Source organism: Mustela putorius, unplaced genomic scaffold (assembly GCF_011764305.1).
Source record: "Mustela putorius furo isolate JIRA1106 unplaced genomic scaffold, ASM1176430v1.1 tig00000281_pilon_pilon_pilon, whole genome shotgun sequence".
Classification (NCBI taxonomy): domain Eukaryota; kingdom Metazoa; phylum Chordata; class Mammalia; order Carnivora; family Mustelidae; genus Mustela; species Mustela putorius.
The window spans coordinates 4,076,148-4,090,329 of record NW_025421343.1 but is presented as its reverse complement, the minus strand read 5'-3'; the positions used below and the strand labels follow the sequence as shown (position 1 = coordinate 4,090,329).

At 47.4% G+C, this 14,182-nt stretch overlaps 1 protein-coding gene across 7 annotated transcripts in view; it reads left to right on the top strand.

Annotated features, from left to right (window-relative positions):
* SLC4A5 (solute carrier family 4 member 5) overlaps positions 1-14,182 on the top strand; it is a 106,682-nt gene that overhangs the window by 70,425 nt on the left and 22,075 nt on the right. For all 7 annotated transcript variants that reach the window (XM_013051164.2, XM_013051165.2, XM_045079036.1 and 4 more), the window contains 7 exons: positions 669-823; positions 1,183-1,371; positions 3,042-3,216; positions 3,713-3,846; positions 4,521-4,792; positions 8,634-8,692; positions 11,158-11,358. In XM_013051164.2, coding sequence (XP_012906618.2) covers positions 669-823; positions 1,183-1,371; positions 3,042-3,216; positions 3,713-3,846; positions 4,521-4,792; positions 8,634-8,692; positions 11,158-11,358 — 1,185 coding nt within the window. The remainder of the gene's footprint in view (positions 1-668; positions 824-1,182; positions 1,372-3,041; positions 3,217-3,712; positions 3,847-4,520; positions 4,793-8,633; positions 8,693-11,157; positions 11,359-14,182) is intronic.

Sequence of the window (14,182 nt, the reverse complement as noted above, 5' to 3'; positions counted from 1 at the left end):
TGAGCAGGAGTTAGGTCAACCCTGCACAAGCCTAAGAGGCAGGCATTCCAGAGAAAGGGAACAGGAGCCAAAGCTTGGAAATGGAGAAGCTGGATAAAAGTGGTTCAACTTAGGCTCAGTGTAAGGTTTTCAAGAGCAGGAGATGAGCCAGAGATGACATGGAGCCTAGAGGCACAGCTTAGAGCTCTCTCTGTCCCAGGAGTGATGGGGAACCTAGAAGACATTCAATGCAGGCGCAAGCTCTACATCAGAAAGAACACCACTCTGGAGACAGCCTGGAAAGATGCAGCCTGACCCTCCAAGGATGAGGGGCTAGGAAGTTAAAATCAGATCTAAAATAGCTGAGCTTCTGGGACTGGGCTCTAACAGGCTTTTGAATGAGCTTGTTCCATGCAAAACTGAAAGCAGAAAGGTTAAGTCATTCAGCCAAAGCCCTACAGCTAGGCCACGGAGACCTGGCCTTCAGGCCTTCCCTCAAGGCCTGCTGCTCCCTATTGTGCAGAATTTCAATTTCACCTGCAGGACTCTGTCCTTCCCTAAAGACGGAGAGTGAGCTGGAGGGAACAAATGTTCAGAGGGGTTTTCTCCAATGCTGTACGTTATGTGCTCCCTGGAGGTGGCTAAGAGGCAGCCCTCAGCGAGATGGCCCCTTCCTCTTCCCTTGCCAGCTCTTCAGTGACGTGGCCTATAAAGCCCGGAATCGGGACGATCTGATAGCAGGGATTGATGAGTTTCTGGATGAGGTCATCGTCCTTCCCCCTGGAGAATGGGACCCAAATATCCGAATTGAGCCCCCCAAGAAGGTGCCCTCTGCTGATAAGAGGTGTGTATGTGGATGGAGGGGTGGTGAGGGATGTTGGGCTTCAAAGGGAGTTTGGAGTCTGTCCACGGCTTTTGTGGTCAGCATAGACAGGTTTATGCTATTTCTTCTCCTGGTGTCATTTTATTTCTTTAAAAAAAAAAAAAAAAAGCAAGCAATATGTTGCATGTAAACATCCATAACTTCTGGGTGACCCGTGTGTGGGTACTGTGAGATCATTTTCTGCATTTGTCTCTGTCTTTTAAGATAGTTCATGTTTTTTGTTGGAGAGGTAAGACGCGTTCTCTGAACAGCTCTAGAGGGCCTAAGCTCGTGCCAGGATTGGGAGCCCCACCGTTCCATGACCCCCTTATTCCTTACAGGAAATCTGTGTTCTCGCTTATGGAGCTAGGCCAGATGAACGGCTCTGCAGGGGGAGGCGGCGGGGCGGCTGCGGGAGGCAGCGGCGGAGGCGGTGGCAGCGGCGGCGGGGCCGGCGGAGGGAGCAACGGGGACGATGGAGAGATGCCAGCCGTGCACGAAATCGGAGAAGAGCTTATCTGGACGGGAAGGTGCCCACCCCAGGCCTGACAGTGACACCGGCCAACCTCTAGGCTTGCCTCCTCACCCAGCCGCGGGAACCTTCCCCACCGCTGCGTGCAGCGCCCCCTCGCGGCCACGGGGTTTGGCCACTGCACTCTTTTCCTCCCCACGCCCTCAAAACCCCTCCGGATCTGGCGACAGGGTTTCCGCAGGAGAAGGGAAGTGGGGCCCAGCACAGGAGTGGAGGCACCCGAACTTTTCTCTGGACTCTGTTCCTGTATGAGTCTTCTAGGGCTGTCCTAACAGAGTGTCACATTCTAGGTGGCTTAAGCAACAGAAGCTTCCGGTCTCGGTTCTGCAGGGTAGAAGTTCCAAATTGAGGCATGGGCAAGGCCCGCTCCCTCTGAGACTCTGGGAGACAACTTCCTTCCCTCTCCCCAGCTTCTGGTGGTGGCCTCCGATCCTCAGTGTCCTTGACTTGTGGCGGTGTGGTTCCGGTCTCTGCGTCTGACCTCACTTGGTCTTCTCCCTGTTCTTCCTGGGGCATTTTCCTCTTCTTTTGAGGACAGCAGTCATAATGGATTAGGGCACTGCCATGACCTCATCTTAACCTAATTACATCAGCAAAGACCCAATTTCCCTAGAAGGTCACATCCACAGGTACTGGGGTTAGGATTTCAATGTGTCTTTGGTGGGGGGGTGACACAATTTAATCCATAACAGTGCCATTTGAATTTTTCTTTTTTCTTTCTTTAAAAGAGAGAGAGGAATTGGGCTGGGTTTCCTTGCTGACTCTTAGAATAATTCAGGTTGCTCTGAATTTAGGGAAGGACATGGCCCTGCAAAGCAATGCGTGAATTATGACTTTGAGAATAGAGTCATGTTTTATATGTCTTTGGCTCTATCCCAGCCAGTGGTTCCAAATTGGGGGTAACTTTGCCTATACCCTCATCCTCCCCCAGGAGACATTTGGCAATGTCTGGAGACATTTTTGTTTTCCGCAACGAGAAGGGGGATGCTGCTGGCATCTAGTGGGCAGAGGCCAGAGATGCTGCTTGGCCTGCTATGAGGCACAGGACAGCCCCACGACCAAGGATTACCCAGACGGACATGCCAATAGTACCAAGGCTGAGAAACCTGCCTCCATGCCAAGCATTGCATTAGGAGCTGTGGGGGAATAGTAGGCCCAATAAACACTGTTGTTAAACTCAAATTCCCCACTTGATTGTTCTGGAGAATACAGAAACCAGTTATAAATTCAAGAATTTGCCCTTGATGAATCTGGGATGTTGTTTTCTCCTAAAGTTGGACACACCTATGTTTAACAAGCACAGTCAGGGGCCCTGAAGATGAGCAGGGACATCCCTGAGGAGGACAGCCAGGACTTCTGTGGACCCCACGATTTCCATTCCCCATGGAATGTTAGGTCTACTCCAGAACATGTCCCCAGCAGGCCTCCCCTCTCTCCCATCCAGGCTGTCCATGACCACCTTTCCAGTGGGGATGATACTGACCACAATCTTTTCTGTCCTGCAAAAATCCTTCCCTGCCATTTCATGTTCTGGTAGGAAGGTCTCTGTCCCCATCCACCTCTAGTCAAGTTCCCTTCCTTGCCCCAGACTCTGCAGGCTCCTGTAAATAGCCCTGGCCCTGCCTGGTGTTTTGGGGAGAAAGCAGCCCCTGGGCCTGTCTTGAGCAGGTTCTTCGGTGGCCTGTGTCTGGATATCAAGAGAAAGCTGCCCTGGTTCCCAAGTGACTTCTACGACGGCTTCCACATCCAGTCCATCTCTGCCATCCTATTCATCTACCTCGGCTGCATCACCAATGCAATCACATTTGGTGGGCTCCTGGGGGATGCCACTGACAATTATCAGGTGTGTGTGAGCCTAGGACCCTAGTGCAAACCTTCATAAAACTGCTGCCACCAGGTGGCGGTAAGGAGCCACCTGGTGGCTCCATAATCCCAAAACTAAGGCTTGGGTTTCAGCCACCCTGGGTTTGGACCATCATTTTTAGTAATTCTTTACCCTTAAAAAAAAAAAAAAAAGCCAGTAGTATTAAAAGACCTAAAGCTAAATCATGTTACTAAAGTCCAAATGTAAGGATGACATAAACAGATCAAACTTTTTTAATGTTTATTATCTGTTAAGTAGTGTTAATTGCACTCTATTCTTTTTTGATTTTTATTGTTGAAGTATAGTTGACATGCAATGTTATATTAGTTTTCAGGTATACCACATAGTGAATTTTGGGAGGAAAGGGAAAAATGAAAGATGAACACTGTGGCCTGAGCCCTTGGCTGGGTTCTAGGCTATGCTTAGAGGTCTCTTCTCCTGCCTCCGTTGAGCCTTATACTCCTCATGCCCCCAGGGAGTGATGGAGAGCTTCCTGGGCACTGCCATGGCCGGCTCCTTGTTCTGCCTCTTCTCGGGACAGCCTCTCATCATCCTCAGCAGCACAGGGCCCATCCTCATCTTTGAGAAGCTCCTCTTCGACTTCAGCAAGTAGGTGCCCTTGGTAGCCCCCGGCGCCTGCTATCACACCTGGGGCACTATACCAAAGCCAGGACAAGGGAATAGGCCCAAAAGGGAGGCAAAGATGAGGAGGTACCAAAGCTGCCTTTATCACCCTGTGGGAGGGACTGCCAGGTGGTCCCCCCTGACTCCCTCCAGCTACCTGCCTTTAGCCATCCTAGAGCATTTTAGCATAACTGATAGGGAGACCTCAAGGCAAGACAAGAGGAGACCATTCTCACTGTTTGTAAACAATTATAACTGGAAGTCAGTGTGAGCTGGAGGTCCAACGGCTATGCCCTAAACCAGGCAGCTCCTGTCACCACTCTGGGCTCAGATGCTTCATATACAACATGAGGCCATTCAGAGGCCTCCCCTGATTTCGTCACTTTGATATTCTCTGTTTTTCTTTCATCCTGGGTGTTTGTTACCAAATGTGTAAGAATTGAGATGTCTTAGCACCTTCCTGCAACCCCCACGAGATTCTTTCCCAGAATTTGCAAAGACCCTACCCAGGAATTGTCCCTGTCCCTAGTCCTCTCACAGTTCCCAGGAGGGCATCTGTGCCACAGGGGGGACAGATGAGCCACTAAGAGTGAGTCTGGGGAACCAAGCACGTCCAAGAGCCCTGGGCTCGAGGCCCCTTCCTTCCCTCTCTCTTCCAGAGGCAATGGTCTGGACTACATGGAGTTCCGCCTCTGGATTGGCCTCCACTCAGCCATCCAGTGCCTTATCCTGGTGGCCACAGACGCCAGCTTTATCATCAAGTATATCACCCGCTTCACTGAAGAGGGCTTCTCCACCCTCATCAGCTTCATCTTCATCTATGATGCCATCAAGAAAATGATTGGTGCCTTCAAGTACTACCCCATCAATATGGACTTTAAGCCTGACTCCATCACCACCTACAAATGCGAGTGTGTCGCCCCTGACACAGGTGACCGGTAATCCCAGATGTGCCCCGAGCCCCCACCCACTCACTCTCTCCCCACCACAGCTCTCTACTCAAATGTAGGAGATACCACCCTGAGAGATATCAGCCCCTTTGGGTGGTAGCAAGTGACCTGAACACTACCTGGATGTCCATCTGCCAAGGGTGATGCAAAAAGAATTCCTGGGGTGCCCGGGTGGCTCAGTGAGTTAAGCGCAGACTCTTGATTTTGGCTGAGGTCGTATCTCAGGGTCATAAGATCAAGCTGCAGGTCAGGCTCTATGCTGAGCATGGAACCTGCTTAAGATTCTCTCTCCCCCTCTCCCTCTGCTCCCCCAGCATCCCCACTAGCTTGCTCTCTCAAAAAAAAAAAAAAAAAAATATTCTGCACTGGGTGGGAGGTTGAATCAACCAACTGGTCAACCTGGTAATACTCAGTGCCATTCCTGTGGAATTCCTTACTGACCAAAGAAGTGTCATCTGTTTAGTTAGGGCTTCCTATAGTCTCAACTACTGGCTTCCCTTCACAGTCCCAGTCATGCCCTCAGAGCCTTCAGTGGACTGTGCCTGGGGTAGCCAGGATGCTGCAGAGCCAGGACGCCAGTAGATACATAGATCTAGAAATAGAGATCCATATATCTCTGAGCACCACCAAGCTGGACTCACAGAGAGCAAACTGAGGTCCAGAGACCACCTAAGGTCACATTGAACCTCAGTTTCCCTAGCTATGAAGGAGTGATAACAATGCTGGCCCTGCCGGTCTCATGAACTCTTGTGAGGCTTTCAAATCTATGCCCAGATCAGAATGGAGTTTGACACAAGTAGATTTCATGTTGTTTAGCGCTCTAACGCATGTTATTGATAAAAGATTGATCATAAGTCAATCAAAAATATTTACCATGCCATCACTGTGCACCCAGCTTTAGACTAGGCCTCATGGGGAGGAAGATATTCTGACCTCAGAGAGTATAGTTTTAATTATATCCTCTCTCCCTCTTTCACTGCACTAGTTTTGTAAAGAAATCTAGACTTAAATTTTTTCTATCATTAATTTAGAGTTATTTTATTAAAATCTAAAAATACGTGAAGCTAACGTTTGTTTCAAGCCAGAACATGTTGCTTGCCCAGGGGTGGAGGAGATCCTACCTGCAGGCCCTTTTCATTCTGTCCTGGAGTGAATCTCTCCTCTGTGGCGTGGGCCCCATAAGGGTACTCCCATTTGCTGCTTGTGCCCATTGGATGGTGGCTTCGTTGCACTGACTGAACACAAATGTTCCCACAAACATGGCTCTTGGAAGTACATGGCCTTGATCTCTTTTAGAAACAGTCCTAATTCTGGGATCCTATGTAGCACTTTGGTCATTCTGAGAATCATCTGTCCACAGGAGAAACCAAACATAGACATGTCCTAAGAACAGGGGACGTAGGAGCATATAAGGTTGGAATTGATGGCCATAAGAAAATCTACTTGCCTCCAAATAGCGCCTCCTCTGGCCTTGCCCAGTTGCCTGATGTCACCTCATGATTCTGGGTCAGTCTATTGCCATGGCTCTCAAAGTGTGGTCGCCAGAAGCAGCCTTAACACCTCTGGGAACTTGTTAGAAATACAAATTCTTGGGCCTCACCCCGAACCTGCTAATCAGAAACTCTGGGGTAGGGCCAGCTGTATAGTAAGAAACCTTCCAGGTGATTCTGATGCATGCCTAAGTTTGAGAAACATTGCTCCATTGAACTATTAATTAGTGATACATAGCCATTATTAGCCACTAACCCTGGTAAGATTAGATTTTCAGTTTCTTCACCAAGAGTAAAGGAACTGAAATCAGGACAATTTAGTTTTGATTAGAATATGAAAGGAAAGTTCTCAACAACAGGAGTTGGGCAAGGGGGGAACTAAGTGCAGAGTGTTTCTTTCCCAGTCTGTGGGCCGCTTGCTTACAAAATGTTCCACGTTCCCAGCTTTACTGCAAAGCCCCATCTGGGCAAGGCACCCTCTCAGTCTTCCCCACTCTTCATCCTAAGAGCTCGTTGTGCGGGGGCGCTCTTTTTAAAATTAATCTTGTTTCCATTGTAACTGGTTTGTATTCTATTTATGGATGCTGCACACACTGACTTGGCTGCTTTCAATCCCAAGTGAGTACCACTTTGTAAACACTAGCGTTTAAAAATATTTGATACTTGGACCCTTTCTGGAATTTTCCATGTTCTATTTTATCCTTCTTCATCTCGAAGTGACTTTCAGATAAACCCTACCCAATATAAGAAATGGCTAAGCCGAAGCACAAGACATTATAGGAGTGTCTGGTCTGACAAGCTTGGACAATGGAAAAGTGTCTGAACGCTCAGACATTAGCCCCGAGTCCTCCTCTAGTGTTTGTGTGGCCCTGAGTTAGCCTTCTCGCCCACTTTCTCTGCCCTGTTGTTAACTGTGCATCTTGTTCTCTTGGTCAGCGTTGTAAGGGAAGACAGCGGGTGTACTGATTTCTGTTAGTGAAGCTGTCTTCAGAATAATCATAACAAACCTCTAGTTTGTAGAACTTTCAGGGATATTCTGCCCTGGGTCAAGACAGAATTCCTTAGTGGCTCCCAGCCCCAACCACCCCAGAAGTGGGCAACACAGAGGGGCCCTGTGATCACCTCCATTCCGTGACAGCTTGTTGGAAGTTGAAGGAAGCTTCAGGAATATCCTCTGCTTCGCTCTGGGTTCCTAACCAACCATGGGCGACCAGCAGGAGCCACGTGGCTTGCACTGCATTTCATATTTACTGCCGGCCAACTGGCTAGTGGGCCTCCCTCCCCCCCCCCCGCAAACCTGCTGCATTGGAATTACTTAATGAGCCTTCACTTGGAGAAGAAAGGCAAGGAGGACCTGGCCCTACTCCACCCGTGCAGTGTAGGAGCAAGAGAAAAGACAAATGGCAGCCTCCAAGGCCTGCCTTTTTAATGAATGGCTACATCCCGCAGGAAGGGAATTAACAGCTCTCAATTCTTCCAGTGGCCTATGATGGGAACCCTTACATGCTCCACTTACAGTTCAGGACACAAGGCTGTGTAGGGGAGTGCCCAGACAAGGGATGTGTCAACAGCTCAGAGCAACACCTCTGGGTTCTGATTCTTCTTCAGGTCCCAGACTTCAGTTTAATGTTCCACAGCATGCATTCAGAGGGCAGGTTAGAAAATTTAATAGCAAAGCCAAGGCATTCTTGCTGTTGACCTACAAAAAGCACATGTGGACAGGAAGGGGGAAAGAAGGGTGGCATGTATGAAGGGACGCTTGCTGTGTAGAGCTTGGAGACATCCAGGCTGGGCCAGCTCCCTGGGATGGATCAGGACTCCTGCAAGCCACAGCTGTTTGACTCTGGGCAGTGGGCAGGTGACTTAACCTCTTTGGGCTTCCGTGACTTCATCCTTAAAAAGGGAGAGTTAACTTGGGAATTTAGGAACTTGCCCAGATGACACGTGTACATTTTGGCGTAGCGTGTGATGTAGAGTAAGTCCTTTGAAAATGTCTGAGGGCACAGACATGGATTGAGGTGCTGGTAGGGATTCACAAGGCCCATTATCCACCAGCTTGTGTCCGCACTATGTCATGGCAGCAGATTCCTTACTTTGGTTTTTAAAGCCAACCCTTCCAGGTCAGGCAGGAGCTGTCCCAGACTGGCCCAGTGGGTCTGTCCGAGCACCCCTGTTCTCACTAGGTCAGGGCACAATGAGCTGCCCTCACAAGGGAAGCCACTCCTGGGCTCTGAGCAAGGGTAGGAGATGGAAGAGGTGGGGGCCTGCTGTTGGCCGTGGGCTCCCAACCCTGCAGTTGCTGACCAGTCCCGTGTCCTGTGCTCATTCACAGTGAATACAACCGTGTTCAATGCTTCAGCCCTGCCGACACCAAACACCAACACTTCTCTGGTAAGTCCTCTCCTCTTACTCACACGTTCGAGGGCTTTTGCTTGTGGGGAGAGTGGGAGAGGTTGGGAAACAGAGGCCCTTTTATGGCCAGCCAGACTTTGCCACCCCAGCTGCACATCGGGGTCACCTGTGAGCTGTGTAAATGCAGACTTTTATTGTAAATGTATATAGTCAAAGCCTCCCCTTTAAAACATGCCTCATCCTATTAAATCCATGTGCATAAACAGCACACACATGAAAGGAAGGTAGAGGGGAGGAATGTAGGCAGGGCCACATAACCGTATGAAGTTTCCCAGCCAGCTTTCTACCTCCTCCTTACCTTTCTACCTAGCATCTCCAACTCCCACCTAATAGTGCCACTCCCCAGTCCCAGAAAGGTTATGAATTCTACCCCCCCCAACCCACTTCGCTGGATCTGCTCTGTCCCGTGTGCGCACAAGTCCCCGTGCGGTCTGGTCTGCCTCTCCCCACAATGATGGGCAGTGGTCCTCAGGAGAGGGGCCCGGCCGGAGTGGCTCCAAGGGTCAACCAGCGGGAGAAGAGCAGCTCCTGGTAGGCTTTGGGGGAGATCTTGGGACTTTCTCTGTCGCTGAGCTTGCTCCCTCCGTCACTCCTGCAGCGGTGGCCGAACGCTCGGTTGGCAACTTTACCTAAGGTCTTTCAAATCTCTGATTTTGAGGGAGGAAGAATGGATTCAGCCAGGGCCTGAGCCTGGATACTTGCTATGTGTGAGGTGCTGTGTGCACTCTGAGGGCCAAAAAGACAAAAAAACAGATGTGGCTCCTGCCTGCCCTCCAACTTGTGTGTGATGTGTGTGTGTGTGGGGATGAACATGAAGGCTAATGGGACAGCAGAAACAGACATGTCATTTGTCAAATATAGGCCAAACGTGTCCTTCCAGCCATGGAGACAGGAGGCACCCTGCAAACTGGGAGGAAAGCCTCAGAAGATGGAATGTGGCCTGGTCTGGAAGGTTGGGAAAATTGGTTCCCTAGAGAGAGCCACATTCCAGGCCAGGGACCAGCCCAGACAGAAGGGCAGACGAGGAAAACACAAAAGCTGTCCTGAGGATAGTGAGTGGGCCTGCCCGGCCAAGACAGCAGGTGCGTGTGGCAGCGCCCAGGGGAAGCACAAGAGATGAGCTGGGAGAGAGATGTGGGGCCGGCCCAGTGGGGCAGTAGAAGCACGCTGCCTGGCCAGGGGCAGCTTGGATAGCTTCAGTGACTGAGAGAGATCTTGGCATTCAGCAGATGTCTTGCAAATCTGGACTTCTCTCTTCATGTGGTATTTTCTGATCTCACTGGTCTCACACTGCCAAGAGGGTAAAAGCAGATCCGGCAAGGCCCCTTAAGGCCTCAGCTCCAGAACCTGCTCAAAGCCACTTCCTCCCCCATTCCATTGGTCTGAGCGGACCCAGGGCCAGGCCAGATTCAAAAGGGTGGAGAGATAGACTTCACTTTTTGATGGGAGAACTGTTGGTGTCACATGGCAAAGGAGTGTGGACACAGGGAGGCCTGATTCATTGGAAACCATGATTATTTCAAAGTCCCACATTCCTCTTAATGCAAAGATTCATTACAGGTGGTTGCAGATACCTGTTTACTTCATTTTGCAGGTTGCTGAATATTTACACAGTAATTTTTTTTAAAGATTTTATTTATTTGACAGGCAGAGATCACAAGTAGGCAGAGAGGCAGGCAGAGAAAAAGAGCAGGAGAAACAGGTTCCCTGCTGAGCAGAGAGCCCGATGCGGGGCTCAATCCCAGGACCCTGGGATCATGACCAAAGGCAGAGGTTTTAACCCACTTAGCCACCCAGGCGCCCCTACACAGTAATTTTTTTAAATATATATTAAATTTTATTATAAATTACCTGCTTTTATTATACTTAGAAACCTATGTATATGAACAGGTATGTATGTATACACATGTATGTCTACATATGCATTCATATACATACAGATATATGTATGTGTATATATGTGTGTGTTTCTGTATATGTAATTGTTCTGTATACCCTGGGTTTTAGGCATCTAGACATGAAAAGGGGAAGTGACTGACCTAAGAGAGATCTGACAAGGGTGAAATACGTGAAAAGGTCTGCACAGGGGAAAGAAAAGGAAGAATAAATGTGAGCTGTTCCAGGGAAGAGATCCATAGCTGACTGAGCTGGTGGCCAAACCTGCTGCCGGAGAGGGTGTCCCAACCTCTGAGCTACTTCTCCTTGCTAACTCAGCAGCGCATCCTAGAACGCACTGAAGAAACACGTGTCAGCTCCTAATCTTCCCAGGGGCCCTGCTGTTTGTTGTTCCTTGACAGAGCCTTTCTCCGGGAACATAATTCTGTTGCTGGGCCCCAGGGAGGATGGGAAGGGTATGTGAGCTGCCTGAGGGACTCTAGGGGCAAGGATACAGCTGACTTCCCAGGAAGGCCCTGACCCTTTCTCTCCCGTGCTTTGTCTCCAAGTACAACCCCCTTAACCTCACAGCACTGGACTGGTCTCTGCTGAGCAAGAAGGAATGTCTGAACTACGGTGGGCAGCTGCTCGGGAATTCCTGCCAGTTCATCCCAGACCTGGCACTCATGTCCTTCATCCTTTTCTTCGGGACGTACTCCATGACCCTGACCCTGAAGAAGTTCAAATTCAGCCGCTATTTCCCTACCAAGGTAAGCTCACTGTGCAGTGGGGGAGGGGCCTACAGTTAGGCAGTTCACAAGGAAGCCCCACTGAGTCTCCCTGTCAGGGTTCTGGCCCCGACAGGATGGACACCACCACATTAGCACCAGCCCACACACTGGGATTTTTCAAGTTAAGAGCACAGATTCAGAGGGGTGCCTGGGTGGCTCAGTGGGTTAAGCCGCTGCCTTTGGCTCAGGTCATGATCTCAGGGTCCTGGGATCGAGCCCCGCATTGGGCTCTCTGCTCAGCAGGGAGCCTGCTTCCCTCTCTCTCTCTCTGCCTGCCTCTCTATCTACTTGTGATTTCTCTCTGTCAAATAAATAAATAAAATCTTTAAAAAAAAAAAAAAAGAGCACAGATTCAGAATCAGAGAGAAGTGAGTTCCCTTGTTGTCAAGCCCCCTTGGCAACACTTGGTATTGTAAGACTTTTATCTTTGATCTTTCTGTGTAGTAGTATCTCGTTGTGTTGTTAAAATTTTCATTTCCCCAATGACTAATGACTTTGGAAGTCTTGTGTGTTTATTGGCCACATAGCCATTTGAATTTCTTAGTGGAAGTGACTTTTCAAATCTCTCATACATTTTCTACTGGACAATCTGTCTTTTTCTTTCGGATTTGCAAGATTTCTATACATATTCTGGGTAGAAACCTTTTTGTGATCATATGTGTCACAAATATCTTATATGACTGAATTTTTTATTTCTTTATGGTAGCTTTTGGCTAATAGAAATTCTTAGCTTTATTTTAATTAAATATATCAGAATTTTCTTCAAGGAAAATATTAGACAAAAAATATTCTCCTGTTATCTTCTAAAAGCATCATTTTTCTCCTTTCATGTTCTATCAAAATCAATTTTGACATATAGGGTAAGATAGTGTTTCTTTCTATATGTATATAAATAGCAATTTTTGAAAAAGATCATCTTTTCCGCTGCTCTGCAATACTTCCTTTTCCAGATGTCAAATATTCACATATGATGGGGTGTGTTTCTAGGTTCTTTATTCTGCTTCACTGGTTTATTTGTCTGCCAGTGTCGCAGTGTTCATTTGTATGACTCTTAAGTCTGTATGTCTTATGGACCAAACTCTCACTCTTGATCCTTCTTTCCCAAGAATCATCTTAAATTTTATTAAATAAGAATTTGTTGGAATTTTGATAGGATTATTTGACCCTAAATGTCAATTTGGAGAGGAATGCCACCTTTTACATTTGGAGTCCTCTGATCCATGAATACTGCATGCTTCACAACTTATTTGGGTCTTTTTTTTCTCTCCATAATTTTTTTCAGGTTTTGGCCTTAAGCTCTTGCACACATTTTATTAGACATATTCTTAAGTACTTTATTCTTTTATGCTATTAAAATGCTAAATACTAATATGAATTGCATTTTCTTTTCTGTGGTGAGAATAAAACATTAATTAATCAAAACAGCACTTGCATATATGAGCAATAGCTGTGCCGTAGAGTGGGGTGCTCAGAAGAATTTTAGCAACACTCTCCCACCATAAATCCTATGAGCGTTCTCCTAAAGTCATCTTTTTAAAGTTTATTTACTTTTAGTGATCTCTACACCCAATGTGGGCTCAAAGTCATGACCCCAAGGCTGAGAGTTTCATGCTCTACTGAGTTAGCCAGGCACCCCTCTCCTAAAGCCACCTTAAATAAATATTACTGCTCCTGCTACTACTACTACTACACCTGTTAATGATGATAAAATTAATAATAACTGAGTTTTTCTCAATATTTCATAAAGACTTAATAAAATACTCTTCGGGAAGTTTTGCAGTGTGTGAGCTGTGGAAAAAATCCTGTGCTTGTCACACAAATGCATCGTCAAGACAAATCCCCTCCCTTCCTCGCTACTTCCAATCAGATTATATCCAAGTCACCTCTTACGTAAAAGATCTAGAGCCTTGATTGCATCTGAGAATGTCTATTTCCTGGAGGATGAAATATAATTCACATAGCAGGAAATTCTTTTATCACCAACATTTTCCCCCTTAAATTCTTACAAATTGCTCTGTTGCCTCCTGAAATTTAATGTTTCAGAGAAGAATGAGACAATACCATTTCACACCCATCTGGTAAAGATATGAGGGTCTTGGGACACCAAGTGTAGGAGGTGAAAAGCGAGTTGAGAGTGTAAATAGGACGAGCAATGCAGAGAGCCGCTGGCACTGTCTGGTAGAGCTAAAGATGGCTGTGATTTTCCAGGGGGCATTTCCACTCCCAGAAATACACCCCAGAGAAATCCGCATGTATGTAAGAATGTTCAAAGAAGCATTGATTCTAAGGGGAAAACAGAAAATAATCTAGTTGATCTATCAACAGAAGAATGAAGAAATAAATGGGAAATAATCATAAATTTTTTTAAAGATTATTATTTATTTATTTGACAGAGCAAGATCACAAGCAGGCACAGAGGCAGGCAGAGAGAGAGGGAGAAGCAGGCTCCCTACTGAGCAGAGAGCCCCATGTGGGGCTTGATCCCAGGACCCTGAGATCATACCTGAGCTGAAGGCAGAGGCTTAACCTCACTGAGCCACCCAGGCGCCCAAAATAATCATACATTAAGCTACAGCACATACGCATGTAGACTACAGCTGTATTGATCCACAAGGAGACATAGCACCAACATAATGTTGAGCAAATAAAGCAAATTGCAGAAGATTACAAGTAATATGAAACCATTCATGTAAAATTTTTAAAACATGCAAAAAATGCCATATTTTGTTTAGGGCTATGTACATATTTACTAAAAGTTTTAAGACATTCGTTGAAATAATGAAGTCCAAATTCAGAGCAGTGG